Here is a 23,056-nt window from a genome sequence, read left to right on the forward strand (position 1 = left end):
TAGAAAAAAAAAGTTTTAGCTAGTTTTGTACATTCAGTCCACCGTACCGGGAATTACGCACGAGCGGCACAAATGGCCTTTTTGGGAACTCTCCTAGCTCGCACCCAGGCGTTTCTCGACCTTCGTACAACGGTAGTGATCCCGTCTATTCAGGCTGGAGTACCAGCACCTCATACAGGACACCTAGCCCGCTTGACTCCATCATGGTAGTAGTTTTTAGACTGAGAGAGGCAATGTCTGCCACTGAGAATCTTCTTTGTATTCACAGCTTGACCTTAACTAGTCCATTTTCCACCTTCTTACCAGGTGTTGTAGATCAAGAGAGGTATTCGTCCAGACCTTAGGAACTTGTTCTCGTGCATACTGCAACTTCCTCGTCAATACAGACCTACTCATGCCATTCATTACTCACTGTCATAGAAATGCGGTTGTTAGTGCTAAAATACATATCCTTCAGCCTGCTCTGTGCAGTTGTGCTGAGCGTCGAAATCCATTTCTAGCTAATACTCAAGTTCTGGACTGATTGCAACTTCAGATGACTGCTTTCATTACTCACAGGGCCATATATAGCGTCTAAAACCAGAAGCACTTCCTACCATGTCTTTACTATACCAAGTCATTGTATGGCTTGGAAGGTTGCACTGACCGTTAGGGAAGATCAGTCCACACTGGCGAGAGTGCCCGGTCAAATTGATGTCACTGGGTACGACATGAAAGATTCACCCACAAGACAAGACAAAGACAATTCTCTTAATCCATGACGTCTCGGATTCGCACGGAGATGGGTGAATAACCTTATACCAACATGATGGGCGGGGATGACACCATGACTTTTTTTGTGGGGCCGAGTTTGTCTACATCGACAAAGAAACCTCATCTCGACGCATTCACCCTGCCAGAAGAGTTGCAGAGCGTTCATCCGATATATAACTATTTTGACCTTCAGATGAAAGAAATATCATCCAGATGTCTGAAGATTACTGTATATTATCGCGCTTCACATTTGCCAATTGCTGATGGCGTAATCCAGACAGGCCATAGAGCACACAGTTTGTCCCCAATTGACTTCAGCGGGAGCCAAGGTCGACCTCTCACGGATCCAAGGAACCTCTATTGATATGATGGCATGACCCCGGATAGAGCAGTAGATTATCTCAGTATCTTCTCAAGCTTGCTTGCGTTTCGAACTGCCATGATGTCAGGATTGCAAGAATCCTGGTCTCCTGCATGCACGATATAACATTAGCCTGTCCGGTTGTCTCGCCTTACAGCAACACCTGCATATCTAATGTGAAACGATTCTTTCCAGCACCACTGTACTATACCTGTTGACATATCATAATATGGTTCCGATACGAGCCAGAGCGCATAATGCTCGAGGAAGCCCTGATCAGCTCTCCGTGCTCCGGGAAATGGTCCAAACCGTTTCCCGGGAGTGCGAAACGCGCTTGGGAATGTCTGCCAGTGCTATCCAAGCGAAAGTCCCGACTATCGATGCTTTCTTTGACACGATCGCTGCGGAGCGGCTGAGACGCATGCCGGCGGACGGGAGTCGGCTCGACGGTGCTCTTCGACGCGCATCCAGCCTCGCCTTTGCCGTGGCCTCGTTGCGCGATGCCGTTGTTTCTTTTATGGACGGGGCGGAGGAAGCGACTAAATTGGTCTGGGGTGGCCTTCTACTGCTCCTAGAGGTGAGGCACATCCAGGTCTTTTGGGCCAATAGCTAACTAACTGTTTCAGATGGGGGTCGAGCATGTGGACATCCTGGACAGCATTTTCGGTCGATATGGGCGTGTTACTCTTCAGATTTCCCTGTTGCTCCAGCAAGAGAGCTTCTTTAAAGAATCCAGTTCGTTGCAGAGCGAGGTGGCCAAGACCTACGCCAGTTTGCTGCAGCTGGTGCTACACGTTACCATGGAGTACTCTGACGCGTCACGCTCTTTGGACTGGCTGATGATGGGCGAACACGTCGATGCAGCGTTTTTCCAGTTCCACAACAGTTTCAATACAAACTGGCGGAAACTGGCAGAGCTCGCCTTATCCAGGAGGACGACCACGGACGTTGCTGCCATCTATCAGTTCCTTGATCTGCAGGATCGTCCACTCCAGATGGTTCTCGAAGGACACAATCACTCCCTGGCGGATGGCTCTTTTGCGTGGTTCGACCCGCACCTCACGACTTTCACTCGCAGCAGCCGTGAGATGATGGTGATAACAGGCAGCCCGGGAGCAGGAAAGAGTGCGCTGGCCCAATGGACGGTTGAGCGGCTGCAGGTCTCCTCCGAGTATGACATCTGGAACGTCATTCCCTGCTGGGTACGGGAGGATGTGCCTATCACAACGTTGACCCTTACCATTCTCAAGGGCATTCTCCATCAGATGCTGGACCGATGTGTCAGCTCGTGGAAGACCCAAGAGGGCATTATTTCATCGGTTCGAAAGGCTGCGGACATGGCCTCGACTGGAGCTACCGACACCCAGGTGGAGGACGTGCTCTGGTCCGCTGTGAAAACGGCAATGCAGTCACACATGCACTTCATCATCGTCCTGGACGGCCTTGATCAGATCAAGGATGCCAAAGCCACCATGACTGGGTTCCTCGCGCGCCTGCAAGCTTCTATCTCCGGCACATCGTCGAAGCTTATCATCTTTTCCAGAGAGCTTCCAGCGCAGCAGCAGCTTGGGAAAAGTACTCAACAAGTCTCGCTAACTCCCGCCTTGACTCACACCGACTTGCTCGCGGCTGTTACCGACGCCATCAAGTCAGACGGCCAATTCTACGGGCTGGCCGATGATCAGATAGACACGATGGCCCGACGCATCGTCGACCGCGCTCAAGGATGCTTCGTTTGGGCGCAGCTCACTCTCGAATCTATGAAACGGGAGTCGACCTTCAAGGGCATGATGAGTGTAATCCAACATGCGCCAGGCGATGTTAGCGAGCTGATTGGCAACCATCTGAGCACCACTGACATCACCCGGCCAGACATCCGCTGTCTCCTTTCCTGGCTGGTGGCCTCCGAGCGTCCTCTGCGCATCAAAGAAGTAGAAGAGCTGCTCTCAGTGGACGCGGAGAGTCTTAAGCTAACGTCGCGTCCTGCCGGTGCTGAAAGAAATGTATTCAAGCCCCTGGGCCGTCTGGTCATGGTCCGCGATGGATTCTTGACCTTCCGCCATTCCATGATCCGTGAGAACCTCCGGCAACGCGCCATGTCCGCAGACAGCAACTACTCGGACAATCAAGGATTCCCGTTCAACCTCGAGGAAGCTCACTATGATCTCCTCACGCGGTCCTTGGCATGGACCCGGGCGTGTGTCAAGGAAGAGGTGGCGATCTCCATGGACAAAATGCCAGCGCAGCAGCGCGACGTTCTCTTTGACTCGTATATCCTCCTCGAATATACCTCGCGCTACTGGTTCTCGCACCTGCTTTCGTCGCGGATGACAACCCCGGAGCGGGAGTTTGCGTTTACGCCGATCTTCAAGAACTCCTTGCCAAGTTCAGTCCTCTTTGCGCAGCTTGAGCTGACGAGTCGGGAGTCGCAGTTCAGTCGATCCAGCATTCTGGAGCTTTACCGACTATCAGTCGCAGTGCGCCGTGTGGCGCTGGGCGAGAAGTCTCCGGCATTCCTGCAGAGTCTTATTCTCAGCGCTCGTGCAGCCGACTTGGCCAAGGCCGGCTGGGCTAACGATCATCTGTACGAAGCATGGACGCTCAGTCGGTCGCAGCTGGGGGCCTCCTCTCCGATCTCCATGGAGCTAGAACAGCTGATGCTGACCGCTCCTCAGCAGGGAGGCCGTGGCGACAAGACCGCGGGCATGCGCAATGAGGCCCTTCGCGAGATGACCTTGTCTCACTGGGAGTCGACAGAAATCACCTTTACCCGCCGCGTGGAGTACCTCACCACCTTGGTCACAACCTACCAAAGCAGCAACCAGAACGAGGAGGCGTACGACGCCGCGAGACAGTTCTACCGGCAAACTCTGGACAAGTATGGTAGTCACTCGGCGGAGAGTATGCAAGCGGCGGATTTCATCACCCAGAACTTCCAGATCGCTTCCTCCGATGATCTCGCGCTGGAGATTGCGCGGCTCAAATACGAGAATATGGTCCGTTCGATGGACGTCACAGACCACCGCCGCATCTCCTACTCGTTTTACCTCGCTCAGCTGTATGAGGAAAAGTACAAGACCAAGGAGGCAGAATCGATCTTGAGAAGCCTCTGGGTTGGGATTTGCTCGCACGACATTGATTCCGAATGGACATGGGAGAAAAAGACAAAGGTCGCCTTTGTGTTCTACCAATTCCTGCATCGTCACGGCCGCCACGAGGAGGCCAAGATGGTCCTTGCCGAGCTATCCTCAGATCTAGAATCAGCCGGCATCCACTCGCAGACGATGGCAGACCGCGCCACAAGCCTTCGGGCCGAGGCGCGCGAGCAAGGTCTCATCGGAATGGAGCGGACCCTTTCCATGCTCATTTGGAACTACTACCTTGCAAGCGGAGACCAGTACTCGCCCGAGGCCGTCGCTCTGGCCGAGGAGCTCGCCGACGAGCTGATGGCCACCCATACGACGGTTGACAGTCTCGCGACCTTATCTCAAGAGGAGCGCCTCTACATCCACAGCCTAATGGGCAGCATTGCGTCGTCGGGCAGCGGTCGCCACGCCACGTCTGTTTTGACCTTGTGTCACAACCTCTGCACTCTACATATCCGCGAGGGACAGTGGAAACAAGGCAGTGACTGCGCCTGGTCAATCCTGAAGCATGTATGGCCGGATGTCCACGATCCTACTTCGGAGGCCAAGTTCCGGTCTGACCGCGCCCCGTTGATCGCGAATATCGTCCTGGACTATGCGTACTGTCTTTTCCGTCGCCTTGATGTCGGCAACGCGACGACGGTTTACGGAAACGCGTTCAAGGCATCCATTGCCGCGGACAAAGTCACCGTGCCGCACCTCACCGCGGTGGTCAAGACCGTGGTTGAATTTTACGAAACCACATTCCAGTTCTCCAAGGCGTTGGTCCTCCTGAACCAGGTCAGCCAGTTCTTCATTTCCCGTCTGGGTGATTCCGACAAGCACACGATCGACAGCCTGTACTGTGAGGGCGACTTGGCCGCTCGCCTGGACCGGCAGGACGAGGCCGAGGCTGCATATCGCCATATCTACCAGGTCAGCATCCAGGGTGGTATGATCAGCCCGACCGGTATCCGGGCAGCCATTGCTCTCGTGGGTATCTATGAACAAAATAAGGACCTTGAGCGCGCTCTGCAGGTTTACCGTCATTTCTGGCCGACTCTTATGCGTTTTGACGAAAAGGATGGTTACGACCGTGCACTTCTGGAAGGCCTGTTAGACAAGACCTACATGGGATACATGGGCACCTTAACCACCAGCACTGCGGAGGAAGGCCACGCGGAGCGCTACGCCGTGTCATCTCAGTACCTCAATCTTTGCAAGAAGATCCATGGGCACTCAAGCCCGGCGACTCGGGATGCTACTCTCCGTCTCGCGGAGATCTGCGAGAAAAGCGATAGCCGTCTCGAAAAGGCGCTTGCCCTTTACCACCATATCCTCAAGACGAAGGAGTGGGTGCCGCAATCGCAGGCCTCCCGGCCTTTGCCTGATATGACGGACCCGACGGCGATGAGTATCAAGCACAAGATCGCTCAGATTTATCTTCGCAAGAAGAGCACCTCCGACGAGGCTCGTGCTTTGTACATGGAGGAGCTTACCTTGTCCAAGCAGCAGCGAGGTCTATCCTCCTCCCCGACACTTTTGTGGCTGCGTGAAGTGGCTCTGGTGCATGCCTTGAAGGATACGATCGAGTCGCGCAATCAGGGTGCAAGCATTCTACGGGAGCATGTCAACGAGGTCATCCGCGTCACTGCAAGTCGTGAAGCGCTGGTTGAACGCGCTCACCGTCTCGCGGCGATCTATCTCGAATGCGGGTATAAGGATGCCGGCTACGATTTGATCGACGAGCTTCATAAGAAGGTCATTCATGAAACTCCCGCCGCACAACGAGTGGCCCTGAACGAGCACCGCCCTGCCGTCTTTGTTGCCGCGTTCGGGGAGGAGTTTGGTGGCAAGAGGATGACTTACAGCCAGATCCTTGACGCCCTGGCTCAGGAAAGCGGCATGTACAGTGAATACCAGACGAGTCTTTCCCGGCACGACATCGTCACCACTCTCGTTACCGGCCAGAAGCTCCATGTCATGCAGACCGAGCAGAAACGCACGACGGCAGCCACCAAAACGCAGGGCAGCTTGTACGAATACTTTTGCAACTCGCTGTCTATCTCTCCCGGGTTGCGCTCCAAGGACGTGGTGCACCAGTTCTACAACCTATGCCGTCGCGAGGTTGTCAATCAGGATTATAATATTAAAATTATCACCGAGACAACCCACATGGTCTGCGACTTGTGCAACACCTCGCGCTTCCAGGGTGCTGCAGACTTGACAGGCGTGTTCCACTCGTTCGTGCACTTGACCGACGGGCTGAACAGCCACGAGGCAATCTTCACTGCCATCAAACTCTGCCTGTATCTCAACGGCTACCAGACGAGCAAGTGCTCGGACAGCGGCACCGCCAAGAACATGGCATTCGAGTCGCAGATGCTCCTGCAGGAGATCATGGCCAGAGCCCGCCATCTGAAGATTGAGTTCTCTGAACTCCCATTCCCCGAACTGAACGATCTGGTCACAGTATTGGGTGAACATGAGATGTTTGACGATCTAGAGGTATCCCCTTCCCCCTCTCCCTTTTGTGTACGTACGTATGCTAATTGCTACCAGACCATCCTCACCGATCTATGGACCTCGCGCATCGTCCAGAAGACCTGGTCTCCCAACATGGTGGTCTGGATCGGCCGTCGCCTCGTGGAAACCCGCTTCTGCCGCGGGCACACCACGGCCGCGATGCAGCTGGGCAAGGACATCTGCTACAACTTGCGCCAGGTCTGGGGCAACTGCGACCCCCTCTCGCTTGAGATGACCAAGCTGCTCTCGGGCCTGTACACGGCGTCAGGCAACCACCTCGCGGCAGTGACGCTGCACGAGTCGGTGCTCCATGAGCTCCTGAACGACCCGGACGTGGACCAGGCGCAAGCGGCGGACACCGTCAGCCAGCATCTGCAGCTCCTCAAGCATGCGCAGGCGCGGCTCAGCAAGGAGAGTGACCAGGCTGTGGATACGAGCGCGTACGACGAGCTAGCGCAGCAGGTTGCTACCAAGTTTGGAGTGAAGCAGGAGAGTCTGCAGGGGCAGGACGAGGACGTCGGCATGTGGCATCGTCCGCGGAGGTTCAGTCTGGATGTGGAAGAGGAGCAGATGCATTCGAACCATCTGCGCAGCAGCAGTGGCTCGGCGTTGCTGAATGGGAATGCGGGGGCGAAGCGGATTTCGATCACTGCGTTGTAGGAACAGGGGCTGTAATTTCTGTAATTTAATCACTCAGAATGTGTCTTCATCTATGAAAAGTGCTAGTGTATAGTCGCAATTTACGTGCTATGCAACCATACATACTTTTCTGCGCTCGGGCAGTTCCTGGTCAGCCGACGAATACATGCAATAATCTTTTCTATTTTAGTCAATAGTCCATTCGAATTGGGTCGAGGCAACAGTCCACGTCATCGACATTGGGAGGGATGACTCTAATCGCGGACTTAACGCTATGCCCGCCGATCCTAACGACCAACTCCGTAGGGCCGAGAATGCTTGCAGCATAAATATTTAAATAGCAGGCACCCCTCTGATCATATCCATCCCCAGAAAACCTCCATTGTCAAGGTGACGTTCTTCAAAATGGGCTTCCTCTACTCCCAATTCTTCGTAACCCCAGCATACCCCACCCACTCCTTCAAAGACCAAACCATCATCGTCACCGGCTCCAACGTCGGCCTGGGCCTCGAAGCAGCACGGCACTTTGTCCGGCTCAACGCTGCAACCGTGATCCTCGCCGTGCGCAACCGCCCCGCCGGCGAAGCAGCCAAAGCCTCAATTCGCGAGTCCCATCCGGACTCCCAAACCTCCATCGAAGTATGGGACCTGGACCTCGCGTCCTACGTCTCGGTCCTCGCCTTCGCAGAGAACGTCTCCCAACTGCCGAGACTAGACGTCCTGCTGTGCAACGCGTCCATCGCAACGGCAACCTTCCAGCTAGCAGAGGGCCACGAGCGAACCATCACCGTGAACGTGCTCAGCACGATCCTTCTGGCTCTGCTCGTCCTCCCGACCCTCCGCAGAAGCGCAGAGAGGTACGGGACCAAGCCGCGCCTGACGACGGTCGTCAGCGAGGTGCACGCGTGGACGAAGTTCCCTGAGCGAAACGCGGAGAATACGTTTGCTGCGCTGGACGACGAGAACCACACTAACCTGCGGGAGCGGTACCCGACCTCGAAGTTATTGCAGGTGCTAATCCTGCGGGAGATGGTGGCGCGGATGTCGGACGAGAGCGTCGTGGTGAATATGCTTAATCCTGGGCTGTGCCATTCGCAGCTAGGCCGCGAGGGGGGGATCTTGCTTGCGCTGATGAAGATGGTGATGGCGAGGTCGACGGAGGTGGGGAGTCGGACGCTGGTTGCTGCGGCGGCGGCGGGGGAGGAGAGTAATGGGGCGTATATGACTGATGGGAAGGTGGATAACGGGGCGTTGTCGAAGTTTGTGCGCAGTGACGAGGGGAAGAAGGTGCAGGAGAAGGTTTGGGGGGAGTTGAGGGAGATTCTTGAGGGGATCAAGCCGGGTGTGACGGGCAATTTGTAGTATATCGAAGAGTAGGATATCTTATATGGCAGCAATAATAATCATGTTTACGACATGCATATTAGATCTGCCTCCTGATTGTCTATCCGGACATAGCGGACATAACGGACAGGCATAGGTCATACTCAAAATAGTCAAGCATTTGACAGTCAGTCTGAATAAGGAATGTAATCTAAATTGTGATATAAGAGGTGATGCGAATCGCAGTAAGCCATCCATGGCTATTCCATGACGAAAGCAGGACTAGATTGCCGTAACATCAACCCAGAACCTGGTATCATCCTTCTGATACTTGGGATCACTCTCAATCTGCTGCTGGATCCACTGAACGGCACTTTCATACGCTGCTCCAATTAGCCCGTACCTCCATCAGAGCCGGAAAACATACTATTGATATCATCCGTGTACGGATTCTGCAGCCCAGAAGCTCCATTGCGATGGCCCGCAACCCAGGTATCAAACCCATAGTGCTTCTCCCCGTCATGACGGGCCTTGACATCTTTCTTCAGGTCGTGGCTGTACGGATTAGCTCTACCCTAGCAATAACAGACAGGGACGTACTTCAAGACAGCCCCATTGGACACCTGCTCAGCAGACTGGCCCTGAAAATCCCTGGCAGAAGTACGCAGCATCATCCAGTTCTGCTTGAAGATGCCAAAGTTGGTCGCGTCGCCGGATTTGCCGTCGCCGTAGACGTAGTCGGCTTTCATGTGGTCACTGCCGTCAGGTCAGTCATGCAGACAATTGAAAGGCAGCAAGGCATATACCTCTCTAGCATGGCAATGGCCATGTCCATGGTGTTTCCGCCAGCCTTGACAAGGGCTTGCTTGCGCTGTCCTAGGCCAGAGACGGTGTAGCTACCGCGGTTGTCACACATGGCAAACTGGGCGAGGCCAAAAAGGCTGACGATAGTGGTGAACTTCATTGCTGGCAGTTAATTTTGCGAGTTCAATTACGTCTTTGGAAGTGAGTCCGGATATGATCGGTTTATATAGTCGAGAGGGTATTGCTCCAGGTGGCTTTACGAGCTCTCTGCTATGGTCCACAAGCTCCATACAAGGATAATCCTTATAACATGTCATATACCCTATTTCACGATTGATGGCTTGTCCTGAGACCCATCGGCACGGAGTAGATGGCAGTAGGACGGCCCGATCTGTCAAATTACCAGTCCGTCGGATGGGACCCTACGGGCGTCGTGCTGGACATTTCCCCATTTGCCACGGGGAGTCCGTCTTTCGTTAACAAATAAAGTAGATTGGGGGCGAGAAAGAGGTATATGTGGATACGCGGGAAGTTGATGTTTCATGGTGCTACATTGCGGGCCTTAAGCATCCTCCGGCAGATTGTCTACTCTTGATTTTAGGCAGCCATTAGAGCTTAGCTTTGGAATGCAGGCGCTCACTGATCTATGCATCCATGAAGTGGACGAAACGAGTTGAATATAATTTAGATCCACAATTTGGGCTTAGTGACTTGGTGCTGAGGAGGATTGAGGCTGTTACCGAGCCTATACTCTCAACGGTCTACTCACCATGAAACCATGGATGCTCCAATGCCTGGCATGCTGTCACTCGTTTGGCTGGGTCCAAATTTGTGAGTTGCCGAATAAGATCCTTGAATGCTGGATCAACGACATCAGGCCACTCGGAAAATGGTGTGTATGGGATGTGTTCCTCAGCCCTTTCATCCCATAGCATCCTTAGGATCTGGCAACTAATCTCATCATCGCCGATGTGTTTTAAAAGACCGTTGATCCCTTCAGGGTCTCCAAAATACGACACTTGACGTTGCAGGCGAATGAAGGCGGGCAGTGCACCCTGGCTCTGATGTTTCCTGAAATCATCATCAGGACCAAAGATGACGCGCCTGAGCATAGCATAGATGCACTGACAAGGCCAGTTAGTACTTAACAATCTGTCAATTGATCTAGTAAACTCACAACGACCCCAAATGAGAAAATGTCAGTCGGCTTATTAAGCTCCCCCTTGACGTGTTCCTCGGGACTTCGCCAGTTGTCGTTGCCAGCAAGCATACCTTTGATACATCTACCTTTGGGAAGATAAGCAGCATTTTCAAGGTCGATGATCTGAACCCGTTCGATTGCAGTATCTTGACCATTGCGCTGGCAGTCAACCATAATATTGTCTGGCTTGATATCTAGACGTATTTAATAGAACTCCAGGAGACTGAATGGTAGTGCAATGGGGAGTACCTAGATGAACAACATCTCGATTGTGTAATTCAGCAATTCCTCTCAGACTAGCCTTCAGGATCTGCTTCCGCGCTCGTGGAGGTAACCCCTCCTTGACTAGGTCGAGGAAGTTATGGGTCAAATATTTATACACCAGTATTCGTTGGCCAGGTATGGCGTCGCATGGCAATCGGATGAATGAAGACCGCTGTAGCTGGGGCCGGATTTTCTCATGAAAGTTATCAAAAATATCCTTTGGTATGTCTTTCAGAACAAACTGATCTTTACCAGATCTACAAGAATCAGCTAGCGAACTAAGAATATGGGTGAAGGACGCCGGACGTTGCCAACCAGACGCGACCCATATGTGGTCTGTCTTGAAGTAGTTCTTTGAACTGGTAAGAAGATCCAGAAGCCCCAATGTATTCATTAGGTGCAGACGCCATTTTTGCAATGGTCCTTCGAAACATGGTCTTTGTCCTCCTGCGAGATGGATGAAAGAAGGACAAGGAAGCATCAAAGCATCAGGTTGCTTGACGAGCAAGGGATGTTCGACTAACCAATTCCGTACTAGATTCAAGGATGGCCTGAGGAAGGAATGATTTTATATAGCTGCTGCACTATCATTTCCACCAGGACCAGTTAGAAATGGTTGTCTAGACCCCATTTTGACTCATTGGTCTCACTGCATACATGGATAACCTCACAATGCCTGTAATAGGCTAGCACAGCCTCGTATTCGCAATGTAACCTCAACAGGTTAGCTTCATGACACACAGTCAGCTACATAAGCCTACATAAGCCTACTATCTTCTTACTCTAATCCCACCACCAGATATCGATATCTATCTGATCAACAAAATGGCGACAGACAAATCCGCCCGCCACTACATCGAAATCATCTCCACCCGCCCCCAGAAACCCATCGAAATAGTCGACTACGACCCCTCCTGGCCAACAGCCTTTGCATCCATCGCACAGCGCATCAAATCCGCCCTCGGCCCAAAAGCACTTACGGTCAATCACGTCGGCTCAACCAGCGTCCCCGGCCTGCCCGCCAAAGCCGTCATCGACGTCGACCTCGTCGTCCCAGACCCCACCGCCGAGGACGACTACGTCCCTGCGCTGCAGGCCGCCGGGTTCCAGTTCCTCTTCCGCGAGCCGAACTGGTACGAGCATCGCTTCTTTTGGCTGGCGGAGCCGTATGCCAATGTGCATGTGTTTGGGCTGGGGGCAGCGGAGCTGAGCCGTCATCAGCGGTTTCGGGAGTGGTTGGTTGCGCATCCGGAGGATCGGGAGTTGTATGTCAGGGCAAAGAGGGAGGCGGCGACGGCAAGTCGTCAGAACGGGGAGACGGTCCAGGGGTATAACTTTCGGAAGGAGAAGGTTATTGAGGAGATTTTCGTGCGCGCGGGGATTCCGCTGCCGGAGAGTGATTAGCTGTCTTGACAGTTGTGTTAGACGGATTACGAGGTGCATGGTATGTACTTTGGAGCTGTGTAGACTATTGCATTATCCTGTCTAAGCTCGTAGTCCATCCTCATTAGCACTCGATTCCTCCAACGTCTAGCTGTTATCTCTGCATACCCAACTGGTGGCAGGCGGCTAAATCAACCCGTAGATAAATCCCAACTGATCCATCTCATCCCCATCCTGCCCGTAGAATCCCACAATCTGCCATCCCTGCGCAGCCGCAAACTCCTTGCAATCGGACGTGGCCGTCCCCGCACTCACCGTCCGTCCGGTGCTCGTCGTGGCCAGCAGGTAAAAGTTGCGCGTGTGGCCGTTGTACTGCCCCTCGCACAGCTTCGCCTTGGTCCAGTACTCGTTCGCCGCGAGGGTGAGTTCCGCGAGATTGCCTCCCGTGCCGCCATGGATGTAGCTCTTGCCGGAGGTCAAGGTGAGACCGACGCTGTCGAGCCGCGACGCGCCGCGCAGGGAGATCTTGCTTGGCTTGTTCTGCCCGCTGGAGGTGCTGGGGAGGGAGTCGAGGTCGTTGAACCAGGTTCTACTTTATTAGCTGGCGTCACTGACTTATGGTAATGCTGACTTACCCGTGTGGTCCACCAAAGAGGTCACTCTGGCGGAAGGAATTGGACATGGTCCAGGTAAAGGTGCTCGTGATTGGATTGTGATCGGAGAGGATCGTCCCGCTGCTGCTGAGGAACTTGTCGCTCTCGTAGTTCCAGAAGACGGCCTTCAGATCGACGGCACGGCTTCCCCGGTAGCTATTCCCGTCAGTATTGCTGCTATTGCAGTCACAAAGGCTGAAGGAACGTACAAGATCTTATCGACAGTTTCACAGTTGTTGGTCGTGCTAGGGTTCTGGCAAATCAACGCACTGGTCCCCTGGGCTGGCTCGGCTCCCTTGAGGATCAGCTCAACCCACGGGTTGACCATGCCATTCTGCGTCTGGAAGACGCGAATATTCTCGCCGGCCGAGGTATACCGCGCATTGGTGTCGCCAAACACCAGCACCGCATTGCCGACCGAGTTGACCTTGATGTAATCGGCCACCTGCTGCAAATTGGCGCTGCGGGCCGTCACATCGGCGGCATTGGATCTATTCATGGTCAGCTTAGGCGACAGAATTGAAAGAAGAGAAATACCCAGCGTCGGCGTGGAGATTGTAAAAATCCACATATACGCCCTCGTCGACGCGCACCCGCATCGAGGTGAAGCCCTTGGGAGTCAGACAGTCTGCCCCCTCGGCATCAGAGCACGTCCCCCACTTGGTCCGCACAAAGTTGGTAAATTGAAAGTTCGACAGCGTATTCAGACCGGAGCCGATCCCCGCGCCGCCAGAGGTGGGAGTGCGGTAGGGATGGTTGTCGGTTTCGTAGATGTACGCGTGGTAGTTGAAGTCCTGTTCCGTCAGTTCATCCCGAGGTATGAGGGTATGCTACAGACTGACCTCCTGCACATGGATAACGTCGTATCCGTACTGGGCGAATTTCTGACCGATCTGACGAGAGTTTTCGGTCTTGTCGCCTGGGACGTCGTTGCCGTTCAGGACGGCGGGCAGACCTGCGACGTTGAATGCGAGCACGCTGAACTCGCCAGCTGTAGCAGCCAGGGCTGGAATGCCTGCTCCGAGGAGAAGAAGAAAGGACCGCATTGCTATTGCTGGTTGACTATGGATAGTCAGGTAAGTTGAGCTATGAAGTGCATGAGAACCTGCAGATATTCGCTGATATTTATACCTCGTCCACCCCGGTGACGGCAATGCCAGACGCTAGCAGGCATAAACCGAGGACAATTAATTAATCCTACAGATGGTGCAGCAGCCATTGGGTTGTACTGATTAGTAGACTTGGCAGCTCGTCGCTAAGAGTGATTCTATATTGAACCGGAGCTACGCCGTCCACGTGGGTGGCTCTGTGGTGAATACCCAGACGAAGGATGCGCCAACCGGCTAATTGAGAATGAATTCCGTCCTCCGGCGGATTCAATGTCTCACCTTGGTGACTTACATGCAAGCAAGCAAAGGTTGGCATAAAGTCTGAAGAATCCAGTGAGGATCTTCCATCAATAAACGTTTTCCCGCTCATTCGTTGGTCTTGCACGTTTCGGAATGGTGAACCGAATAAATGGTGCCAAGATCGCTTTGATAGAGTTGAGCTTTCCATCGCAATGTATTGTCTGCAATTGATCTATATTTCCCAAAGTCTCATGTTATGAAGTGTCTATGTACTGGCCAATACCATGTTCTTGTCATCTTCGTATAACCGCATTCCCACGTCGTCCGTTCCATATGCCTTGGTCAGGCTCACACCGCGCTTGTCAACTCCATCCTGATACAGAAACAACAAAGGGATCGGGTCATTCTTCCATTTGGGAACTTGTGCTCGTCGAGTTTTCCATATCGTTCCAGCCAACGTTCCTGCCCCCAGAACCCAAACCAGGGCGGGTAAGACAATCCACGCCCAACGCACTTGAACATAGGAAACACTCGTCATTGCCCGTCCAACCGTCATGTTGGCGCGACTCAAATCCGAATTGGCTCCTACATAGGCCGAGTCCCGGAAGGTCTTGGACATAGCCTGTGCCACGTTTTTCATGGCGCACTCCAGTTTCTCGACGGATCGGACATCGCATCCTGTAATGTTCCCGAGCGACATGGCTTGAATGAAATCGCTCGGAGCGTAGATGGCAGGCTCCCGGGTCTTGAAGACTACGCTGTTCAAGGTCTGCAGGAAGAACTGCCCGAAGAACCGACTGTTGAAGAAGTCGGTGATTCCCATGATAGCTGAGCTACCCAGCGTAAACCGACTGCGTGGCGAAATTCCGAAATCAGACCCCCATGGCGGTTCGAGGTAGAGTCCCGTCGGAACGTTGGTCCAGTTCTTTTCCCATGGAAAGAAACCCTCGGTCCAGACCCCCAGTGTCTCTTCGCGATAGACATTGTCTCGGACAGTTGCCTGGAAGCTGCGCACAATAGACTCGATAGAACACTCCATCGCCTGCCATTTACCCTCACCCGGGGATTCAACCGAGGGATCAAAATCGTATGGCGCGATCATCTGGATTGGGGGGAGCGTAGCATTCTTATACACCAGCGCTTGATCTGGGAGCACGGCGGCAATGGAGATGGATGCATATTCATACTGATATGGTATGAACCAGGCGGTTGTATTAGACGGGAGCATAATAGTGCAGTTAGGCTGTCCAGCATAAGTAAGATTCTCCGGAACCTTGGAGTCACAGGACATAGCCAAATAGCCCGTCACACTCGAGCAGACCGCGCGCGCTTCCAACGCGGCAATGGGATCCCAGGTGCAGTTGCTGGAGCTGCATGCGTACTGCGGTATGGACCACGGCCTGGACTGGTCGTTATTAAGGAGAGAATTGTACACATTTGCCTTGAGCACCGGGTCGACCCAAACCAAAGCGGCATGAGCCGTCGGTGGCCCAACTGTATCGTACGACGAGGCGTTGGCCAGGAGTGCTTGTTGGGACGCATCCTCCACCATATTGGGATAATAGTGGATGAGATTCTGTGTGAAGGGGTCAAAGCCCAGAGCCAGTATCACTGCAAGACCGCCCCAGATGGCAAAATGCCTGCACCTCAGCGTCCAAATCAGTTCTGCACTCCCGTAGAATCCCCGGCTGGCGGAATCAAACGTCCTCAAGTTCAACATGGGCTGTGTCTTTTGCGCGAACCACACCCACTTTAGCTGTCCGAGAGCCTCGCTGACAGCGAAGATAATGCAAGCCTTAGAGATGGTGCTTAGCCAGGGAATGACCGAGTTTAGCGAGATGTGCTCCCATGCTGGTTGTGGCTTTCCATCAAACTTGGCCAAGACGACGACCAAGGTAATGAGCGTCGCAGCAGATAGAATAGCGGCTAGAATTTCCCATACAAACCAGTCTGAAAGTCCAGCCCATGTTGACTTCCTTTTGTCTCCCCGTTCGTCTTTTTCGTCGACCACGGCTAATGATCCGCCTTGGGTCGAATTCGGAGCTTCGAGGCGACTCCTCTGTGAAAGTGTCTCCAGGGTCGAGTCGTCGTCCGCAACTCGTCTTCGCCGATCAGTCGGTTCACCGGGGCCGACATTTTGAGCAGGACAGTGAGAGCGTTGACCCTCCTCGGGTGGCTCTGTCCGCTGTTGGATCATTTTGATACTATGAATCTATCCACATATCAATGTTCCCTGACTCGTGCAGAGGCCCTCGTTTTAAGCCGCAGGGACCGCGAGTCTTAATAAGTGATTCAGGACTGGTAACAGCCTTGCGAAGAGCCGGTTTAACCCTTTGACTGCTGATCAGTACTTCAGCCCCCATGCCGAGGCGGTGTATGGATCTAAACACGGCCTACAGATGCACTGTGACGATCTAGGAGGGCTAAGCTAGCTAGCTTGTATGAATATGCACTTTTCAAACGCCTTAGCCTTGAGCCGGTTTCATTCCTCCCCGTGGACCGTGGACCTGTTGGACAAAGAATGAAAACCTTCGAAATACACAGGCTGCGAAACTCTTCTCTAGCGAATTTCCATTTTCTCCACCTCTTTGAATACTGTCATCTGAATTGATCGTATTAATATCCTTAGACACTTACTGTTGTTCCCTGTGGAGCCTGTGCTGCCCGTTGTCTCCGTTCATTCCGTCTAAATCTATCTATGGCTGGTCGAGTGCATTGAATTGACGTCTTCAACGGAGTTCCGCCCATGCCTTGGAAGGAGTTACAAAAGCAGAGAAAATCTAGTGTCTAGCTGGCTTTGGTGCAAATTCAACTTGATTACAAACCTAATTAGGCCCACTTGCCTATCAACGCCATAATTCCAGCTCCCAGGAGTGTACATCCCAGCATATACAGGATCTGTCCCCGTCGCTTTGTCCGACACGGATCAAACAAAAAGTCTCGCGCGAGCAGCTCCACCAACCCACTGTATATGAGAATCCCCGCCGATATAGCGTCTAGCACCCCCTGCACGATCAGGGCCGCCTTCGAGCCTGGGTTATACGAAGTGCGCACGCCGAGCCCGATGGCAATGGCAACCGGCGTGGTGAGTCCGTACGCCAGACAGAGAACCCAAGGCAGCCAGCGGCGTTTGCCGAAATGGAGCGCCGACATGCGAGCTCCGATCCCCAACCCCTCAAAGGACTGGTGGAAGACTAGCACAGGGTAAAGCGTTGCGAATTCGTCGCCCGCCACGCCGAGGTTGAGACCGATGATGACGGAGTGGAAGATGATGCCGAACTCGAGGATCAGGAACGCGGCGATATCCTGGCGGAAGGCCCGTTCGGAGGTCACGGAGACTTCGTCTGCGTGGGGGTAGAGATCCTTGCTTCCTGCTGGGGATGGTATCTCCGTCGCAGTAAGCCTGTCTGATGATTCGTACGGACTGGAGCATGCTGGCTGGGTGATGAACGCTGCGGTGGCATTTGTCCTTCGCTGCACATTGTACTTCCACTCGACGTAAACCTCGGCGCCGACATCCATCAGACAGATCAGTATGACGGATGAGAGGACAATCGCCGCGCACCAGGAGTACTCGCCCCAGGAGCCGGACATGCCGATACATGTCCCTGGTCCTATGCTCTGGTAGGCGGGGTCCAGCAGGTGGATGAAAGCCGTAGCCACGATGACCCCTGTCCCAAAGTATCGCGCAAACAGATACACATGATGGGGAATACGCCACCGGGGGAGTCGCTGAGCAACCACGGGGAAGAGCGTAAATGCAGTAGACGTGATAAAAATGACAAAGATGGAGGATATGCGCGTGCCTAGGTGGCCGTTGTACTCATTTTCCGACAACGAGAGGTAGCAGATGACATCCTCTTTGCTGGCGGTGTTGAGGTCAACGTTGGAGGGGTTGAAGATGGACATTGTGTTTAATCATTTAGCATCAATGTGCTGAAACGTTTCTCCTTTATACGGCACTCTGGGTACCTTGAGGTCGCACTGATTCAATCTACCTGCCAAGGTCCTTCACATGGTCAACGAGACGCGGTGGATGGTCTATTTCTAAGTAGATACAACGTTGTCAGCTGAGTCTAGCTCTTGTGGGCGAGTCGAGAAAGGATGGAGTGTCATCCCTGGTGTTATCCTGTCTTCATGTTTGGGAGGCCGGAGACAGCAGTAGGGATGAGGCCATCCGAGTGAGGAACCGAGGACCTTGTTAGATCCAGTACAAATAATGGAAACATCATACCTGCTATAGGACCAATCGACAGCCAAGTATCGGTTTTATTCTACCTTTCTCGGACACATATTTTTTAGTTGGTGGTCACTTATGCAGTTCATGCACGTCTAGCAGCTTGAATAGGCTTCCGAGACAACTGGGCGCCATCTAAGGGAGCTGATCTCGTTCAGCGTCGTCATCAGATCATCCCGACTCTCAGTTGTCGACTGTGTCATTCTTTGTCATGTTCATCTTCGGTACTGCTGGACAGTCTACGTTTCTCACCTACTTCTGTCTTCTTTTCGTTCCTAAAGCTATGAGATGGCCCTGCTTCGCTGTCTTTATGCAGTCACAGCGCTGCTCGTCGCGACAGCTTGCGCTCAAGCGTCACCGGCACCGTGTTTGGTTTCGCCAGCGCCACCACCGACGGCGGCGAGACGACGACACCCGCTGCATCCAGCGACATTGCCGAGCTTACCATTCACTGGAAACTACATCCACCACGCCTCTGGCCGCTCGTCTAAGCTGGAGTTCAACAACTACTGGCACGTGTATAACAACTACGGTACAACAACACCAGCCACGCAATTCGATGTGAGCAGACGCACAAACGCTCTCATCGAGGGCAACGTCTTCGATAGTGTTGACGTTCCGTTGCAGGACAGCAGCGCTGGCGCTATCTTCGCGATTGAGTCCAGCGACCAGTCCACCTGCCGCTCTGCCATGGGTCAGACCTGTGTGGGATGCTATTCCCGGCGCGTGAAAGACATCTGAATGCGAAAATATGGCGTTGAACGTCGTTTGGACTTGTCTCCTCCTGCTCGCATCTGTATGGGTGAATGTTAAGCAATACAGTGTGATCAAACGATAGTCGCAGTCCAGTATCCGGGGCAATCGATCTGAATATCAGTGCTGGCAAATCTGTCAATGGGCAGGTGTTGAACCCGTGACTGTCCCTGTTTATTGCCTGCTGTCATTCCTGATTCTTGCATCCCCCACAATCATTCAAGACACGAGCAGATTGTCATCCATAACACGGCGCTAGAAGCTTCTGGCCTGTTGCCTATTGTCCATACGGCAAGAACACCATTGAGACTCATCAGGAAGTGCCAAAGATGCCATGTCGCCCAGAACTTGCTCCACAGCTCTATGAGACACTGCCATAACCAATATCGAGTCGAATTTGTACGGCAATATGATGTACCTGACACCATTGTTCGAGCCACAGTCGACTGTTCAGGCTCTGCATACCAGTCTTTCATTCCAGAGCGGACGACTGAGTGTGACCTATCAAACTGGTCGATTGCCGGCGATCGCCTCCCGCAGACGCAGGTGGACGGCAACTTCGGCAAGCGATGAACTCGCCAAAAGTACGACTTGGGAGGCACCTGACCATCATTGGAAGTCGTCGATCATGATGACAACAAGTTGGAGTCATCATACGACATGCACGGATGTTAGGTTAACTGACAGCCAGCGGCTACAGCCGCGGAGATGTTGGCGACTATGAATAAAAGTACATACACCAATCTCCAATCACAAACTGATTGAGATAAATGCTGACAAATGCAGTCTTGGATATCGTCAAAGGATTTAACCGAAAGGGAAATGCCATGGTCGATCCCTGCATGTTGCCTGATACTGACAACGCCATTATCTTAGCTAGTAGTTCGTGTCTGATGGATGAGGAACGGGGATGCATCTCGACCACAAATGGATTGCCCTTTTCTTTCCTTCGAATCCTTCCAACTAGCCGATCGTATGATTGGTCTTTGCTAACCTTATCCGTGGCGTGGCCTCTGGATTAAGATTTCCGCACGTCACCAGAAGAACGAACCGGCGCCACTTCTAATGAGCACCATCAGTCATCTGCCAGACTCGACCTGCAACTCCTCGGGCATGTGAATGTGAATTGTCATCCACCCTTCCTCAACTGGAGTACCTCCGTATTGTCATTCTTGACCAAGGTTTGAAATCGATTTGAATCTGAGAGACATAATCATATAATGATATAAGGTTACAATACGAAAGTGGCTGGCAATAAGCCAGAGGAAGCTCCCAACCGGCGGCAGGATTTGACCCCGATATTAGTGACCTTTGGGAGTCTCCACCGCGATCCACAATAATAATAGCCTTGTCTAATACTCACCCCGCTACTCCGTACAGCCCCCGTGCTCCTGGAGACTGAGTATGGATACCTCGAGTCAGTCAAGCTTGGTCAACTCCGTCATCCAGCAATGAGCGAATCTCAAAGCGACCAGCAGAAGGATGTGCCCGCTTCAGCGGCGACAACCAAGGCGGGCGGACGAAAGAAGACCCGACCCACCTATTCATGCCTCAACTGTCACAAACGGAAAGTCAAGGTATCGTAGACTTGCACTCCGGCGAAGAATTCAGCTGATCTATCTTCAGTGCGACAGGGTAAAGCCATGCGGTGCCTGTTGTCTTCGAGGGACTCCGTCGGAGTGTGAATACGGCACCAGCAAGCGAGATCGCCACTTCATCCAGCAGTCGGTTCTGATCGAGAATCTGATGCAAACATGTGAGGATCTGAAGAAGAAGCTGGCCGAAGCTCGAGCGCTGGCCAATCTTCCGCCGATCAAGCACGAGGATCCATTCTCAGTCTCGTCGCCACATGATCTCGAGAGGACGATGGACGCGGACGAAGAGTCGCAAGACCCGGAGCCTCAAGATTCCTCGTTGATCAAAAACTCGGCCGATCCATTAGGTGGATTAGACTCTGAGAATACCAATATACCATGGAAAACAGATCAGTCGTCTCGGTCGCTCTTCGAAGACAAACGGATCCTGACCGACCCCGCGGTTGCTAGTTCGTTCGTGGAACTCTTCGTCGAGCGACTCATTGACAATTTCAGCCCGCAGCCGGCCTCCATCTACGGCGGCACCATTGCTCTGCGCGAGGCATCTGGCATGCGAGTTCTGTCGCCTATGCTGTGTACGGCATTCGAGGCTGCCTCCCTGACGTTCGCCGGTCGACGAGAACAGATGCCCGAGGTGGAAGCTGCAGGACATGCTCGCTACGTCCGGGTGCTCCGGCAACTGCAGAACGCCCTAAACGATCCCAAACAGAACAAGTCGACGGAAGTGATGGTTGTTGTGTTGTTGTTCACCATAATCGAGGTACGTTGCGTTTCCGTGTCGCAACGACACCGACTCTACTGACAGTTGCAGGCCTTCAAACAAAGCTCCAAACACTCCTTGTTGAAGCATCAACTCGGCGGACTGCAATTGCTGCAAGCGCGGACGCCATACCGACACCGTTACGGGATCGATCGGTCGCTGTACGTCGATCTCCGCTTATACTGGGTAGGTATTCACTCTCAATTCAGGACCGCGCTGACCGGCCAGGTTACCGCTGCGCTCGTCCAACGCAAACCCACCTTCCTCGCGAGCAAGGAGTGGCTTACGGTGCCATGGCCAGGAGATGCGCCGTCCAAAGATATCCTCCACCGACTGCTGGACATCGCGGTGGACATCCCCGCGTATCTCGGGCAGATCGACGACTTCGCCGCGGCCCTCCGGTCCGGGACCGCGACCTCGACTGACCTCGTCGCGCAGCAGACCGCCATCTGGGACCGCGCGACGGAACTACAGTCACGCCTGAACCTGTGGAAGAGCATGTTCGCCGACACCTATCCCCCGGGGCCAGCATGGGAGGAGCCCGCACCTGATCCAGCGACCAAGCCCGAATCCGAAATCGAAATCGAAACCACGCCCAGCTTCCCGACATTCATGTGCCGGGACCCGGCAACAATGGACCTGGTGCCGGCCAAGCTGCTCGTCTACCCGGACCTGCTGTCCGCAACCTGCATGACCTACTACTGGGCGCTGCATCTGATCGTCTCGACGACGGACAGCGGGCTGGGGAGCGTGCTGGGGCTGCAGGAGCGGTACCAGTATGCGTGCAACATCTGCCGCAGCATGAAGTACTACGTCGAGACTATCCCGGGGTGCTTGGTGTCGCGGACGATGTTTGTGCTGCGGACGGCGTTTGATGCGTTTGCGGACGGGATGGTTGAGAAGGAGTTTGTCACGGAGGTGTTTCGGCATATCGCGGACAAGTTCAATTTTGCGGTTTTTGCGAACCAGTGCGCGTCGTCTTCGGTTAGGGGGTAGCTCATATCTCTCGTAACAGCTTGTCATCTACCGGTAGGCATTAGATATCATCATTCATCATTCATCATTTCCTATTTACATGATATATGTATGTACTGTTGATTATTATATACAAGTAGCACTGTCGTATTTGCTCTGCGACGCCTGGTGCGTTTGTAGCACTCTCAATGCGTGTCACATCATTGCTCGATCTCTCTCATCCCATCGAGAGATGAGCATCTGAGCGGAGAGAGTCGGCGTCGCGGCGCCGTCGGAATCAAATTCAGCGGACCTGGCCGAGGTCGGCACGGCAGGGGCAATCTTGCCTGTTTCCCCTCAGAAGGGGTGATAGATC

General features: G+C 53.4%; 10 protein-coding genes across 10 annotated transcripts; 5 read left to right on the forward strand and 5 right to left on the reverse strand.

Moving 5' to 3' along the window:
• Nucleotides 1-1,343: 1,343 nt before the first annotated feature.
• On the forward strand, nucleotides 1,344-7,425 carry Aspvir_006065 (uncharacterized protein; the record flags this gene model as incomplete). Its single annotated transcript, XM_043269273.1, has 3 exons — nucleotides 1,344-1,691; nucleotides 1,741-6,747; nucleotides 6,802-7,425. The coding sequence occupies 3 exons, from the start codon at nucleotides 1,344-1,346 to the stop codon at nucleotides 7,423-7,425; spliced, it is 5,979 nt and encodes a 1,992-aa protein (XP_043125208.1).
• A 384-nt stretch (nucleotides 7,426-7,809) lies between these two features.
• On the forward strand, nucleotides 7,810-8,766 carry Aspvir_006066 (putative short-chain dehydrogenase/reductase family protein; the record flags this gene model as incomplete). The annotated part of the gene is made up of 1 exon (XM_043269274.1): nucleotides 7,810-8,766. The coding sequence occupies one exon, from the start codon at nucleotides 7,810-7,812 to the stop codon at nucleotides 8,764-8,766; it is 957 nt and encodes a 318-aa protein (XP_043125209.1).
• Nucleotides 8,767-9,009: 243 nt separating this feature from the next.
• Nucleotides 9,010-9,691, reverse strand: Aspvir_006067 (glycoside hydrolase family 134 protein; the record flags this gene model as incomplete). The annotated part of the gene is made up of 4 exons (XM_043269275.1): nucleotides 9,010-9,110; nucleotides 9,155-9,282; nucleotides 9,328-9,483; nucleotides 9,534-9,691. 4 exons carry the CDS (start codon nucleotides 9,689-9,691, stop codon nucleotides 9,010-9,012), a joined length of 543 nt encoding a protein of 180 aa, XP_043125210.1.
• Nucleotides 9,692-10,292: 601 nt separating this feature from the next.
• On the reverse strand, nucleotides 10,293-10,906 carry Aspvir_006068 (putative calcium/calmodulin dependent protein kinase; the record flags this gene model as incomplete). Its single annotated transcript, XM_043269276.1, has 2 exons — nucleotides 10,293-10,655; nucleotides 10,709-10,906. The coding sequence occupies 2 exons, from the start codon at nucleotides 10,904-10,906 to the stop codon at nucleotides 10,293-10,295; spliced, it is 561 nt and encodes a 186-aa protein (XP_043125211.1).
• A 915-nt stretch (nucleotides 10,907-11,821) lies between these two features.
• On the forward strand, nucleotides 11,822-12,400 carry Aspvir_006069 (GrpB family protein; the record flags this gene model as incomplete). The annotated part of the gene is made up of 1 exon (XM_043269277.1): nucleotides 11,822-12,400. The coding sequence occupies one exon, from the start codon at nucleotides 11,822-11,824 to the stop codon at nucleotides 12,398-12,400; it is 579 nt and encodes a 192-aa protein (XP_043125212.1).
• Nucleotides 12,401-12,565: 165 nt separating this feature from the next.
• Aspvir_006070 (endonuclease/exonuclease/phosphatase family protein) lies at nucleotides 12,566-14,078 on the reverse strand (the record flags this gene model as incomplete). Its single annotated transcript, XM_043269278.1, has 5 exons — nucleotides 12,566-12,968; nucleotides 13,015-13,188; nucleotides 13,242-13,523; nucleotides 13,570-13,826; nucleotides 13,875-14,078. The coding sequence occupies 5 exons, from the start codon at nucleotides 14,076-14,078 to the stop codon at nucleotides 12,566-12,568; spliced, it is 1,320 nt and encodes a 439-aa protein (XP_043125213.1).
• A 568-nt stretch (nucleotides 14,079-14,646) lies between these two features.
• Nucleotides 14,647-16,578, reverse strand: Aspvir_006071 (DUF3176 domain-containing protein; the record flags this gene model as incomplete). Its single annotated transcript, XM_043269279.1, has 1 exon — nucleotides 14,647-16,578. The coding sequence occupies one exon, from the start codon at nucleotides 16,576-16,578 to the stop codon at nucleotides 14,647-14,649; it is 1,932 nt and encodes a 643-aa protein (XP_043125214.1).
• A 632-nt stretch (nucleotides 16,579-17,210) lies between these two features.
• zrfA (high-affinity Zn(2+) transporter ZRT1) lies at nucleotides 17,211-18,290 on the reverse strand (the record flags this gene model as incomplete). The annotated part of the gene is made up of 1 exon (XM_043269280.1): nucleotides 17,211-18,290. The coding sequence occupies one exon, from the start codon at nucleotides 18,288-18,290 to the stop codon at nucleotides 17,211-17,213; it is 1,080 nt and encodes a 359-aa protein (XP_043125215.1).
• Nucleotides 18,291-18,906: 616 nt separating this feature from the next.
• Nucleotides 18,907-19,359, forward strand: Aspvir_006073 (uncharacterized protein; the record flags this gene model as incomplete). Its single annotated transcript, XM_043269281.1, has 1 exon — nucleotides 18,907-19,359. One exon carries the CDS (start codon nucleotides 18,907-18,909, stop codon nucleotides 19,357-19,359), a length of 453 nt encoding a protein of 150 aa, XP_043125216.1.
• Nucleotides 19,360-20,822: 1,463 nt separating this feature from the next.
• Aspvir_006074 (Zn(II)2Cys6 transcription factor) lies at nucleotides 20,823-22,722 on the forward strand (the record flags this gene model as incomplete). The annotated part of the gene is made up of 3 exons (XM_043269282.1): nucleotides 20,823-20,948; nucleotides 20,998-21,726; nucleotides 21,778-22,722. 3 exons carry the CDS (start codon nucleotides 20,823-20,825, stop codon nucleotides 22,720-22,722), a joined length of 1,800 nt encoding a protein of 599 aa, XP_043125217.1.
• Nucleotides 22,723-23,056: the final 334 nt, after the last annotated feature.

This window comes from Aspergillus viridinutans (genome assembly GCF_018404265.1).
Source record: "Aspergillus viridinutans IFM 47045 DNA, scaffold_4, whole genome shotgun sequence".
NCBI lineage: Eukaryota > Fungi > Ascomycota > Eurotiomycetes > Eurotiales > Aspergillaceae > Aspergillus > Aspergillus viridinutans.